The sequence below is a fragment of the Dermacentor variabilis genome, chromosome 4 (genome assembly GCF_050947875.1).
Source record: "Dermacentor variabilis isolate Ectoservices chromosome 4, ASM5094787v1, whole genome shotgun sequence".
NCBI classification, from domain to species: Eukaryota; Metazoa; Arthropoda; class Arachnida; order Ixodida; family Ixodidae; genus Dermacentor; species Dermacentor variabilis.
The window spans coordinates 129,437,786-129,451,551 of NC_134571.1; the positions used below are offsets into that span (position 1 = coordinate 129,437,786).

Consider the following 13,766-nt stretch of genomic DNA (forward strand, 5'->3'; position numbering starts at 1 on the left):
TTTGTAAAGCGCTGTCCCAGGAATTTCACAAAATGGTTTAGTAATAGCTGAGACAGCTGAAGTGTAGCTGAGTGTATGTACAAGGAAGTGAGCTACCTTCCCTATAACAAGGGCTCTCTCCCATTGCCCTGACCGGCATCCACAAGCAACATTCCTCCTCTTCCTTGTCTCACACTAGAACCAAGGGTCGAAGTCATAGGACCCACCTCCTTTCTTCAGTTCCTTCCCTGCTGCGAGAAGCGAATTTTTGGTTGTGGTTTCACACACACGCCTTTACCAGAATATATGTGTTGTTCATGTTGCTCCTGGCAATTATGCACAACACGCCATCGTAATCTACAACGTTGCAAGTGGAACTTTTCATTTAGCAGGCATCTCTGTGATGTCCTCTTTGCTGGTGAGTAGACTGCCTGCTGCAAGAATAAAGCCACGCGGTCTTTCATCCGAATTTTCAGGTCTTCTCGCCGCGTACAGAAGTGCGATATTTTGCACAGACACAGTCGCGACGTCGTCATGTAATCTACACGCCGGGTATTAAAACCTGTGTCAGGCCCATACAAGTGCAGCTAATATTACACGAGGGGTTCTGTATTACACAAGGGGTTCTGTATTCCACCCCCCTTAGAATGTGGCCACCACAGTGAGAGGCTCAGGCTGCGGACTTGAGCTTTGCAGCAGAACATCCACACCGCTGAATCGCTGCAGCAAGTGCCGAAAGTGTTTGACCAAAGCGTACAGTCACACTAGAGCCGCAGCAATGGCACCACTCACCGGCCAGTGAGGGAGGGGGTGGCCTGGTGGGAGCCAGCGCCTCACAGCTGCTGCTGCTGCGGTCCTGATCCTCGGGCGAGCCGTGGGCAGCCAGGGACGAGGGCGGGGGTGAAGAGGGGGCTCTGGGCGCACCGGGCTGACCCCCAACCCCGGACGCCCCAGCTCCCCCGCTGGAGGGCGTTCCATTGCCTGTCGGAGGAGGAGCCACACCAGCGCTCGGGGGCACCACTGCCAGGCTCTGATAGGTAGAGAATGTGCAGCATAATGAAAACGCAGAAGAAACCTATTGACAGCGCAGCCACGATCCAAAGTTTGTTTGGCTCAGGAAATTGGGCACAGGCCAAATGCGCATTGTTCCTGAAAGGCACATGTGGACAGAGTTCTTCAATCGCACCAATTGTAGAGTTTGAGCATAGACACCTCTCATTATACCCAACTTAAGGAAACAGATGCGAGTGCTCAATACAGGGAAAAGGAACAAGGCGTGTTAAACAGACACATCACTTACACCATCTAATCATAAGTGAATAAAATGCGCTGAGACCCGAAAGCTTGGCGTACTCAGCATGCAGTTTTTCAGTACACAGGGCCTATAAGTATCACTGCAAATTGTGGGACCAAGGGGCATTGAATCATACCCGTACAGGCTCTCCAACATGACCATGACAGAAAGCACTACTGAAAAATAAGTGGAAACTAAGGAGCACTAAATTTTTTTCCATGGCCCACTCTTGTCACCTGTTAAAACTTAGCCCCATTTCCTCATAACAGCACCCTAACTGTCTTTTACTTTGAGAGGAAAACATGGGAATAGCATTTCGACCTCAGTGCATCTGTGGTGTTAACTACTTTGTTGAATCGAGAAAATAGAGAATCGAGACATGCTCCAACTGTCCAAAGCCAGAGGAGACACTCAGACGTGTGGTCCTTGAGTGCAGCAGTATTATTCTGCCAGTGTGCATGTTGGCACGGCCTATCGCATTGGGGTTCAAGACGGAAGATGGCTGTTGTGTGGTTGAGGCAACCAGCCTTTGGTACTGGTGGCAGTCTGGAGGACTGTGTCAATGAATGCTATCAACTTTGCAGGAAGGTCTTCTTGTTTAGCTGGCTTGGAAACATGGATGAACTACAGTAACTCATTGCAACGGGCAAGGGAACCATCACCAGCATCACCAAACCATCATCGCAGTTGTACTTGCCCTAAAGATTCGAAGTTCTCTGCATGATGCAAGTGCAATTATGACAAATTTCACAGGTATACAAAGCTAGCAAACTTGTATACAAATATATTCAGGCATTACTTACAGGTGTGTGATTCAATGTGACCACATGAATCAGCAAAACAGAGCAAAGCTAAACAGGGGCTCAATATCCTTGGCATTTACGAAAAGTTTGGCAAAGATGTTCACATGACCTGGATAACTTTTTCGAATATGTGACAGCTACAAGAAAAACCAAATATATATACATATATTTTCAATTTCAATACTTTGAACCATCTAAAATGGTTTTACGGGAGGAATGTATCAAACAGTTGAACTACAAAACTAATGTGGTACTTCGACACTATAATGTGCTTTATCCCTTTTGTTTTTTTCTTCCCCGGTCAATCGGGTAAGTTGGAATGTCAAATACATAATTTGAACAAGATGCCTGTGCAAACAAAGATAAACTGAGTTATATGTATGGCAGCAATCAGCGATGCCAGCTAAGCTTTGCTCAATCTCAATATGCTAGATTAAAAGAATATGCAGTAGCAGAAAATATGAGTTGTACAAAATAATGCAACTGATATGTTAGGACCTCATTTACAACTTTTTGTATGCAGGCAGAGGATGCAATAATATGTAGGCCATATCTATATGGTGCTTAGAATGGGGGACGGGGAAAGAAAGGACATTTAATATTAAAATTGAGTGATAGAAACAATGGGACAAAAAATAGTAATGCAACTAAGGTGCTGAATAGTTACTGGAGAATATCTCAAGAATGTGCTTTCAGGAACTTTTTTGAATCAAAGGTTATGTTCCCGAAACCATGTTTAATTACAAATGTCGTCTTCGCATATGAGATGAACTTGCGCCTGGGAATCCTCGATCACTAATTCCTACATTTTCAAAGCACAAACGCACCTAGTACCTATACCCGACACAGAAAGTGAGCCTTCTATATTAAATAATGACAGGAATGATATCACCAAAGTGGATGGAATATCTGGCGGCAATTAAGTGCAGGCAAGGCAGAGTAAAAAAACTGGGCCATAATGCAATGGTCCGAAAGAGATCAAAATGTCGATTCTCTATATTTAAGAACCGCTGAGAACTTTTTGCCTTAAACAGAACAGAAGTAATTATAGTGTAATATAGCGAACCGTTGTTTTATAGTATCGCTCCAACCTTACTCTGGTAGAACAGTAACTTGTCAAATAACAGCTACGCGACAGGCTGAAAATGCGCCAATTCCATTCCGCAGAACACGCATGTCAGTCGCAATCTCAAAAAGAAAGCGCAAACGCAAGGCCTGGGGCCCACAAGTTGAAAACAGAACCAGATGCGATCTGCGTTTCAGACAGCGCACGGCACAATATTTAAATAACTGACGACGCCCGCGTTCTCGTCCCCGCACGGGCGAAACTACACCGACGCCCGGGCCCGAAGCATGCTCAAACGTTCACTTCGGCGAAGCCAGTTACGGGACCATCCTGGCTAGGAATTACGTCGCACGAACTCGCAAGCTGCGGTCAAACGACCACATAAACACGGCCGGTGCCCATACGCAGTCTGAAGAGGCGATTACTCGAGCAACGGGCAAGCGGAAAGTTAAAAGAGACGACGCTGGTCGCGGCGGATATTCGATGCGAAGCGGGAAGTCACAGCAGCGCGGCGCATTGGCTGACTGCGATACCGGAACTCCCGTGTGACAAAGTCCTAGTCCTAACGGGTTGATCAGCGGCGAAAGGAATCGCCGAATGCGCGGCCGGGGGACAAGAGAAAGATGCCGAGTAGCAGGGGAGGCCCGAATCGTGCCTATTACGAATGATCGATATCTAAAACGGAGCCCATCTTCCGATGTAAATAAAGCCGGTCGCGGAGCCACCGCACCGCTAATATATCGCGGCGCACTCACAAGATGTTCTCGCACTGTCGTCGAAATGCAATCGATGGTGTGGTAAAGCGTCTCTAGGCGGCCTACAGGCCCTGCCCATCCATCCGGCAGACACGCATGTCACACGACGGCTTAGCGCGAACGCACCCGTAAAGAAAGAAAAGCGGAGGGAAGAGCACGCCTACAACTTGGTAATGTCACCACGGCGACGAGCAGACTTGTCAGCCGCTTTTAATTCGCGATCTTGGGTTTTTTCTCGGTGCAGCGCCGAGCGCGAAGCCACTCGATAACTCGGCACGAAAGACCCGACACCTTCGTCGAAGGGGTTATTCAAAACGATAAAGTAATCAAGGGCAAAAAGGAAAGCCCAATCGGCGTTCGGTGATAGCGAGAAATGTCCAAGGTGCTTTCCGGGGCATGGCTACCCGCGCGGTGGTGTTCTACGGGGCTGGGATTACAGTAAGAACAGCTTACCTGTGCTTCCGCGGCCTCTGTGAGTGGCGTCTGTGTGTTAGCGGCGACCCATGCTTCTGCAAAAGTTTCCATGGCCGACTGGAAGTCCATTCTGAGCAAATATGAGTTCTCTGACACAACGCCACTCCTGCCTCAAGCCGACATGTTCACTCTACTACGCTTGAAAAAATAGTTCCTTATAACTATTGTTCTGCCACCAATGATAAAAGCCAAACTCAGATAAAACATGTATTTTTAGCGTTTCCTACAACTTTGAAGATGTGTATAGATTTATTTGCTAGTTTATCGTTACTTGTAACTACGACCGCGGAGTGATACAATAGAGCTTTCGCCCTCGCTCAGCTGTGTGTGCGGTGGTGTGTCCGAGGGCAAAAGCGAAAAAGTGGCCGATACAACCATGGGACGATCTGTGGTGACGTTGTTTTGTATTTGTTCGGGTCTTGTCATCGCGGGAGCATTTAATGACGGCGATCAGGTAAGCTGAAGACTTAAAACTGCACCTTAGCATCATTATTGAGCCACGTCCGCGAGTTTAAGCCTATTTATGTGTGTTTTCAGCGAGTGCGATCGACGTCGCTGTCGTGTCTTCGGAGTGGGGTATTTGTATGCATTTTATTTCCTTCTCATCGTCGTCATGCAGTCCACAAAAGGGTACGCCCGCTTTCTGTTGACTCTCAGATACGGTTCGTCAAACATCGCCGCTCGTTACGGTCTCTCTCTCTTTCCCTTCGTCGTCAAGGGGTTTCTCGCGCTCCTTCAGCGCGAATCGGCGTCGTTTGATTGCGCATCTCCTACTCCACGCAGCGACGATGAACAATCGTTCGGGGCTCATTCGGTCGTTGTGATTTATTGACAGCTCATCTCGATGTCACTAGCCGCCTCTTTAGCCCTCGAAGAGTTTGTGATTTGGGGGTTTGAGTCACTATTAAACGCGAAGGCGCCGCCTTGCAGCCGGTGTGTTTACGTTGGCTGGGAGCTGTTTCAATTTAATCGTCGTTCGCGATGAGGCGCAATGTTCTTCATTTCTCTTTTAGTTGGCCTGCTCATCTCAATCTCTCAATTTTCTTTTTCGTACGCTTTGGTGCTTGTCATGAGCGACTTTTTACTCTGCCTCGTGAACCGGTAGCTGGCTACACGTCGCGCTAAAGCTGTGCGGCGCGCATTCTCCGCAGTTCAAAACTGTCAGTGTGGTGAGAAGGGAGGTTTCGCTTGGCCGACATACGCCGGCTCTTGCGTCGTAATTCAGGCGCGTCTCTCGCGTACCCCGTCTTTTATTAATTGCCGGGCGTCCGGATTTCTGCGGAATTGCCTCGCGCGACGTCTTCGTCGTCGCCGTAACGTAGCAGCTACCGCATTTCCGTTAGCGGTCGTGTGCCGCGGAGAAGGCCGTTTTATTTTGACACGTGGAGTATAACGTTGCTACCGTAGTCGCGCTCTATGAGCCGTTCTAGTCTTCCTTCCGCATTTCTCTATATTTTTTAGTGTGTTTTGGTTTTGTCGAGTGGAACAGTTAAGAAGAAAGTGTGCCGTTTGCCGAAGCCTTTTTGCAACAACATTCAGCCGTTTGAAAAGCGCCCCTTATATTCGGGAAGGGCGTGAGCCGGTTTTTATGTGCCTCGGCGTCAGCTTCGCTCACGTTACTAGTACGTCTCGACGGCTTCGCTGATGCGCGCCCATACTTCAGAGAAGTTTACAGCTCCGAAGACGCCAGGTTCAACAAAGAGGATGATGTGAGAGAGCGCGCCTTACGCACTACCTATAGCTGAGCCGAGAAGCGCAATTTACAGGAGGCTTAGAGCGAACTGCCAAGGAGACAAAAGGCGTCTCGAACGAGCCGCTCGCAGCTGTGTGAATGCGTCGCTTCGTGTGGGTGGAGTTTTACTTACGAGCTGCCTCTGTTGTTGAGGCAGCGGGGAACGACATGCACGGCTCGAGAACGGGAGACCCAGGCTGGGGCTGTGTCTTTTATAGTATGGAGTGATCTCGTACCTGCGGTTTAGGTTTCGGGTTTGGCCATAAAACTGGCGCAGACGGAAAATGAACAAGTGCTCGCACTCTTATGCCATTCCACCCAAGTCCTCCAAAGTCGGATGCAATTTTTGCATGTCACAGTTTCGCTCTGCGTTCTTCTTCTTTTTTTTTTTCTTCGCCCGAATGCAGTGAATCATCTGGGCTCTTGTTATGCGCTCGTTAAATATGCCACGGTCGGGCGTTAATAAAAGGCGGGAATAAAGGATGTACCTGTTTGCACTATGTGGTGAGGAATGTTCGTGTTACTTCCTGCATGTCAGCCCAAAATTATGTGGTCGAGACGCATTCGTGGCAACACGAATTTTCTATAGAGTGCAATGACATCCCAGTCACCAACAGTATACCTGTGTAGATTTGGTATTCAAAGGGTGGAACATAATTTTCGAAACACACTAAGAAGTTTCTTCTTTCTTCTTTCTTTTCCTATTTAAGCGGTTTCTGGTTTCGATTTGCGAAATACACAGACACTCACGGTCGGAGAATCAAATGTGTGAGCGCAGAAGATGCGTACAGGTGGGGGCAAATGTCCCGCTTTCTTACCACGGGGTTTCGTTGGCAGTCTGACTTTCAGCGGCCATTCTTGCATGTTTCGTAACACGTGTATGTGCATTCGGTGATGCCACATGGCTGCCAGTTGGGTCTGGTGCGGCAGCGTGAGAAGGTGAAACTGCATTTTACGATAAAAGTAAAGGTCCGACCCCGGTTGCTATTCGAGAATGCACTTAGCATGCTTATTTGGGAGGTGGTTATTTGTGGCACTGCGTTGCACTATCTTTTGTGGGTGGCGCTCTCCTTACCGCCGTGCCTTACTCCTACGCGGAAGTCAACCGGTACTGCGAGCACCACTTCTTCGAGGACCAGTTCGGAACTCCGTGCAGCGTCTGCATTCTTCGACCAGAGGCACAGCGGTTCAACATCTTCCTCAAAACGTTAGCTGTCACGTACCAGGGAAGGATGTGAAGACGCTCCCCTTACCACCGTTCGGTACCACCGGTAGCGGGTACAGGTGGTATTGCACCTTTTTTTTCCTGCTGTTATACCTGCCGCACGAGGGGCACTTTTGCGAGCAAGCCCGATCCCTGTTGCCTACCTTCGTTAGACAATCACGATGGAGAAATTCGATCCCCATCGAAAGTACCCCGTGTGACACCGCGGTGTAAGACTGCACTTCTGGATCGGCCCACAAAAAGGGTTCCACGCGAAAAAATCGCGGCTACTTTCAGAAGTAAGCTAGGCGCTTTAATAATACTACCCGGCACGGGATTCTGCTGCTTAGCACGAGGTCGTGTACTCGGTTCACAACCGCAGCGGTCGTGTTTCGATGGGTGCTGAATGCGCACATTTATTTATTTGTGGTCGTAGTGTGTGCAGGAAAGGCAGCTCTGCTTCTCCAATGACGTCGCTAGCAGTAACTTAATTCGATCCAGAACAAGGTGCACGGCACCACAAACTGAAAGGTGCAGGGGGTGCCAGTTATGGTGTGCCGGGCTGCACCCACTCGCTGCAAGGTTCACGGGTGCACGGCGGCGCCTTGCCTTTCACCCCGTTCAATCGAGCACAGGAGTGCATGGTGCACCGCTGCACCTCAGCGAATCGAAGGCCTAGGTGCAGTGCACCGTGAATAGGTGCAGAAGGTGCAGCGAAACTTGGCTGAATCTAACAGACGTATAGTGGCGTTTCGTATGGCCTCCGAGATTCAGCAGTTCGCGTCGTCCGATTTCGGAAGTTATAGAGGTAGCGAATATGTCGTAGCCCGGAATAGCTGTTCTTTTTTTTTTTTTTTTTTCTGGGAGGGTGGGGGGGCAGAGATGAGGGGGGGGGTGGAGAGGCATGCAGGTGCTGTTGCACGTCGTTTTATGTCAGGTACCCTGGTACACTGAAATTTCGAGTAAGACACGTGAGCGGCGTGACTGCCCTTGGGACGGCGGCTGGGAAGGAAGTACCAGCAGAAACATCTGTGCTAGAATTTCGCAGCCAAATAATGAAAATCCATTACAATGGTATTAATGTGGCAAAGAAAACATGTTAAAGGAGGAAATGTAGTTATGGAAGAAGTGTGGAGAAAGGAAAGCCTGAGAAAATCCTATTGGGCGCGAGATCGGGCTATAGGTGGCAGCACCGTCGCTTGTGGATGGGCGCTGGGCGGCTTCATCGAAATGTGCACGGCGGCGGTTCGCTGTGAGCAATGAAACGCCCTGACTGCAGTGAACTGATGATGTGTTGCCCTCCAATGCTACATTTTTTGCACGAAACGCACGGAACATTCATACTGCACATGAAAGGAGCACAAAATGTAATTTCAGTCCCGGTACATGCATGGTGCCTTTTGCTGGCGTTCGGTTTGCGTTCGGCTTGCGTTCAGGCTATTCTGTTGGCACTGCTGTTCCGGAACTCAACTTTCTTCTGTTCTTGCACTGGTTATAAAAATTCGTATACAGTTGAAACTTGATTTAACGAAGTGCTGACCACGCTCGAATTGTTTCGTTAAATCATGAAGCTTGTAAAATCGAGAAAGGAATTTTTCAATCCTTCGAAATCGAAAATTATAATGTAGCGGCACGCAAAAGCTACCGCTGCATCGTGTATGCCGCTAATTCAACCATTTGTTGCATATACCATGAAATAACGAAAGAAACCACCGCCGCCCCTACCGAGGTGGTGTTTAGTGCGCAGTTCCGTGCATGGGCGCGGCGAGCAGCCTCTTCAAAATGAAAGTTAGGGCCGCGACTAGGGAGCCTAGGTGTTTCAACGCGTTAGCTTTGGAGCGCACTCTCCAAGAAAAACCCGTCCGAAAATTAGAAAGAAATCACCGCTTTTTCTTTTACTCATTTATTTCGGGAAACGCTTCGTTAAATCGAGTTCGACCAAGTTTGTTTCGTTAATTCGGCTCGATGACAACATTGAACCCTATGAGTACCCGCCGGGGAGTGGAAATTTCTTCGTCAGATCGGGTATTGTTAGATCGAATTTTAACTGTATTCCTGTACAGTGAGGTTAAAGCAGCTAGTTATTGTGTGTCTACTTCACCGGTTGAACGCATACATAAGTACCTTTTACTTCTTTTTTCGGTTGTCTGTCAAATACAGAATAGTTAGTAACTTCAGTAAAATTCCGTACGGTACTATGAGTGAAAGCGCATGTGGCAGGATCGCCGTGGAGCTTCGCACGCTTTTTTTTTTCTTCACGGTAAGAGCAAAAACAGCATTTTATCACAAGGGTATCTTGCATGATTGCATAAAAGCATGAGAATAGTGCGAGGGCACCATTCACGTACCCTCACATTCGTGAGAATGGTGCGAATAATTTCATATTATTTTAGGAGCCAGCCACACTGTGTTGTTTTCTTTTTTGTGAAAACAATGGCTGCTACCTCCCGTCAAGCTAACACCACGCGAAAGAGCGCATTATATTAGCCGCCAGTAACTCAGCTTTACGACGTCATGTGTATAACGACTGCAATATGTACACATGATCCTCCTGCAATACTTTCTCTCCGCTTCTCTATTGTAGCAGATACTGAAAGTACCAAAGCGCGAAAATTGACTTGCGAGGCGAAACTATTTCTTCGTAAGGACATACCCACGTAATGAAAGGGGCCCTCAGAAACAACTAAGAATGGTTGCCTAACTGCTAATCACAATCACAGCCACTCAATTATACACCTACGATAAACTGTATCCTGCGACATCATATGAGCCCTCGAGATTTCCTTTCCTACTGCTGAGTGGTCGCACGCAACCTCGTTGATATTTCGTTTTATCACAAACATTGCGGAATGATCAACGCATCCCTACAAGGAATCGCTAAAGCGCTGCGTTCGGCTATCGCCGCGACCACTTCATTTGTTTAAAACGATGCCAAATGCTCTTTGCGAAATGCTTGAATCGCAATGCAGCCATAACATTTTAATGACTGTAACGAATGCAGGGCGCGACGATCACGCGTCGCGCGCTCTCATGCGTGCGGTCACTGATATGATTGCAGCGCAGATACTTACAGCGCAAAGCGAAATGAGTTTCTACAGTGTAAAATAATACATACCGCCATTTGTGACTGTGCTGCAACCATGTAACAAACATAATTTAAAGGATATGCGCGCCGCACGCGCACATGTTAGCAAGTAGCGGCTAGCAGACGATGCGACGCGCTATCGACACCATCGGGCTTTAGCCATGTGTCCGCCAGGCGGCAACTCCGCTCGATCTCGCGGAAGGTACACTCTAAAAGAAAAGTTTACGCCCTTTGGGGGCTTATCTTGTCCCGAAGCAATATTCGTCATCTTCCTTGCTCGCGTTTCCTCTCTTGAAAATCCGGCGATCGCTACTTTCCTGTCGAGAATGCTGCGTCAAGCTGATAACGCGCAAGCCGTTCGTGACTAGGAAGTACCGGGATAGCAGCGTTAAAAAAAAAGACAGATGGCGATTATTGTTTGGGTGTAAACTTTTTTAGAGTGTATAGAAGAGGGAGTTAAGGAGGTGTAACAAGAAGCTAAGGGCCACGCAATGAGCGATAGAACAAAAAACGATAAGCGTAACACAAAGAGACAGGTAGATGGTGGTGTGGGGTTAGAGAGTAAACCGCTGGTGTAACCGATCTTTCACTTGACATGGACAAGATGGAGCTGGGCAGGTCATGTAATGCATACACCTGAAAACTGGTGGCCTGTGAGAAAAGAAGGAAAGGTTGCCAAGGGCAGGGAAATGCAGTCGAAGACGGCAGAGGTTTAAGTGATGTGATAAGATTAGGAAATCTGCACGCATAGGATGGAGTTGGCTGATGCAGGGCAGGTGTAATTGGAGATGGCTAGATTGGTAATCGTGGATCGCAGGTAAATTGGTCAAGGGATAGTTCAGGGGCACTTAAAGTAGCGAGACATGAACGATGCCCGCAGCCGCACTTTTTTCTTCATCTTCTGTCCTACTATTTCGTTCTGTAAACTATTGTACGAGAATAAAATATCGCAGTTTCGCCCGAAAGGTGAAGCATTAATTGCGATAGCAAATTGTTAGGCAGCTGTACGAAGTAAGCATGGAAGTTTTATTGGCCATATAAACTTGTTAGCATTCGTTTACTAACTAGATTGACAATCATGGTGTCACGCGCGCACAGGCCAACATGAACACATCCCAGACGATGACCGCAGACATTTGCTGTCAAAACGCTGGCGTTGGGAAGAGCGGCAGCAGCAGCGAGTGAATTGATCTTTTGTGCTGCCTCTCGCTTCAACGCGAACAAAGCGGCGATCACACAGCGCACACGAAGCCATCAGCCCTCGGTGGGGCTACACTCTGTACCCACCGCAAATTGGTTTCAATGTTGGGCCCGCGCGGCAGCCGCTGGAGTAGAACGCCCTCAGCCACATACAGTCGGCCACGAAACTTTACTAGACACGAGATTTGAAAGAGAACCTGGATTCCTGTGAAGCCTGTGTATGTAGCATCCGATCCGGAGTTCCAGTCTGTAATGAAATTAAGAGCGTGATCGAAACCCGTCTGCCCGGGGGGGGGGGGGGGAGGGAGACATTGTAAGTAGCTGAATATTTGATACCGCCCTGTAATGGGGGGGGGGAAGGGTGCTAATCTATAATGTTTACAACCTTCACAGTAATCCATTAAAATCAGAGCGCCTTATACGCTAACAAAGCAGAAACGGACTTATTAGAAACGGACTTATTAAAAAAAGATATCCCGTGGTAGGTATTATAATTCTGTCACATCATTCGAATTACTTAAGGAGGCGGGTACTACTAGTGTTTGTGTTTCATGTTTGTTTCTATGAAAACGGATAACCCCCTGGTGTATATAGAACCTAGCCCTGAGAGTGCTGGCTGTTGCTACAGATGTGGAATATCCAGTAAAGCACAGGTGACGTGTAGTGCATGACCTTAAAAACAGGCAGCTAGTCAGTAAACTTCTATATGCTATCTCAAGTCATCAAAGCTGCTTGAGGGTTTGTCAAAGTGGTGTTCTTTACCTTCTGATTAAACCAAACCCTTGACGCCGCAACTACAGTCGAGCACCCGTACTACGAACGCCTCTAGAACGGAATGACCCGTATAACAAAGGAATAACTCTGTCCATACTCTTGTGTGAGCTGTACGCTGCGCGACCTTTACAATGAAGCGACCTGTATAAAGAAGCATTCCGGAGGCCCCAAGCACTTCGTTGTAAAGCCGTTCGACTGTATTGCACTTCTTTGACACGACGGACAAGCATACTTTACGTCCCAAACCTTCAGTTAACCGGTAAAGCATTTCCGGTATACTTAGTTTTTACCGTGCTTGTTTCTACTACAGTAATACATTTTAAGTTGAAAGGGTCTTAAAGCGAGCTCGCTGTTATGCGTCCGTGGTCGAAAAAGAGCGCTAAAAACACGAACAGGCGGAAGAACGCAGGACGAGTGCTGCCTGTGTTCTTCCTTCTGTCCGTACTTTTAGCGCTGTTTTTGTTACCATGGACACTTCAAGCAAACTATGCTTGAGATGTGCCTGGCCATTTCTCTGAACACATGATAATAGCACAGTTATTTTGGTGTTAGAAAAGTTCAGTATTTTAAAGGAGTACTAACATTAAGCTTTTGTCTCTCTTTCTCATTTTTTATTGGGTAGCTGTTGATCAAGTAATCACGGTTTGAAGCCTGTCTTGCTTTCAATATCTTAAAGCATAAAAAAGGTGGCAGTTTCGCCCGAAAGGCGAAGCATCGATTGCGATAGCAAATTAGTAGACAGTTATACGAAGGAAGGGTAGTAGTTTTATCGGCCGTATCAACTTGTAGACATTCCCTTACTAACATAATAACAAACATGGCGTCACGTATGCACGAGCAAACATTAACTCGTCTGACTCGACGATCGCGGAAACTCGCTGTCAAAACTCTGGAGTGAGGAAACGGGGCAGCAGCAACGAGCAAATTAACCATCGGGCTGCCTTCGACGCGAACTGAGTGGCGAAACCACAGCGCACACGAAGCTATCGGCGCTCGGTGAACTCTGTGCCCATCGCAGATCGCTCGCAAGATGCGGCGCACACGCGGCTGCGCCATAAACAGCAGCCGTCGAAGTAGAACGCCCGCTCCCCTTCCTCGCCTCCCCCCCCCCCCCCATGCCTCGCGCGTGACAGAAGACGGCGCGCTTCGTCCCTTGCACGCGTTAAAGCCCCATGCTAATTTGCAAGTAGCCACATTCTCCCCCCCCCCCCCCCGCGGTGCTTTCCTCCTCGATTATCCTCGCGTGCCTGCTGCGCGCGCTGGGCCCGGCACGCTCTTTCTCCTTGGCGCCCGCGGCGGGGCCGCTGTATTCGGCGGAGGCGCATAATGGGCCACTTGCGCGCCCTAGTGGTGTAGAAAATTTTGAAAAATGGTGGTAACAGCATTGAGAATGCTGAAGG

The 13,766-nt window shown here is 48.3% G+C and overlaps 2 protein-coding genes across 2 annotated transcripts in view; one reads left to right on the top strand and one right to left on the bottom strand.

Annotated features, from left to right (window-relative positions):
* Nucleotides 1-4,517, bottom strand: part of dve (SATB1_N and homeodomain domain-containing protein dve) — a 111,749-nt gene extending 107,232 nt beyond the window's left edge. The window contains exons 1-2 of the mRNA XM_075690325.1: nucleotides 4,351-4,517; nucleotides 772-1,009 (exon numbers count right to left, since the gene is read on the bottom strand). Of these exons, the coding sequence (XP_075546440.1) occupies nucleotides 772-1,009; nucleotides 4,351-4,440 (328 nt within the window). The 5' untranslated portion in view covers nucleotides 4,441-4,517. The remainder of the gene's footprint in view (nucleotides 1-771; nucleotides 1,010-4,350) is intronic.
* A 164-nt stretch (nucleotides 4,518-4,681) lies between these two features.
* LOC142579771 (transmembrane 9 superfamily member 1-like) overlaps nucleotides 4,682-13,766 on the top strand; it is a 131,935-nt gene continuing 122,850 nt past the window's right edge. The window contains exon 1 of the mRNA XM_075690326.1: nucleotides 4,682-4,825. Within this exon, the coding sequence (XP_075546441.1) occupies nucleotides 4,748-4,825 (78 nt within the window). The 5' untranslated portion in view covers nucleotides 4,682-4,747. The remainder of the gene's footprint in view (nucleotides 4,826-13,766) is intronic.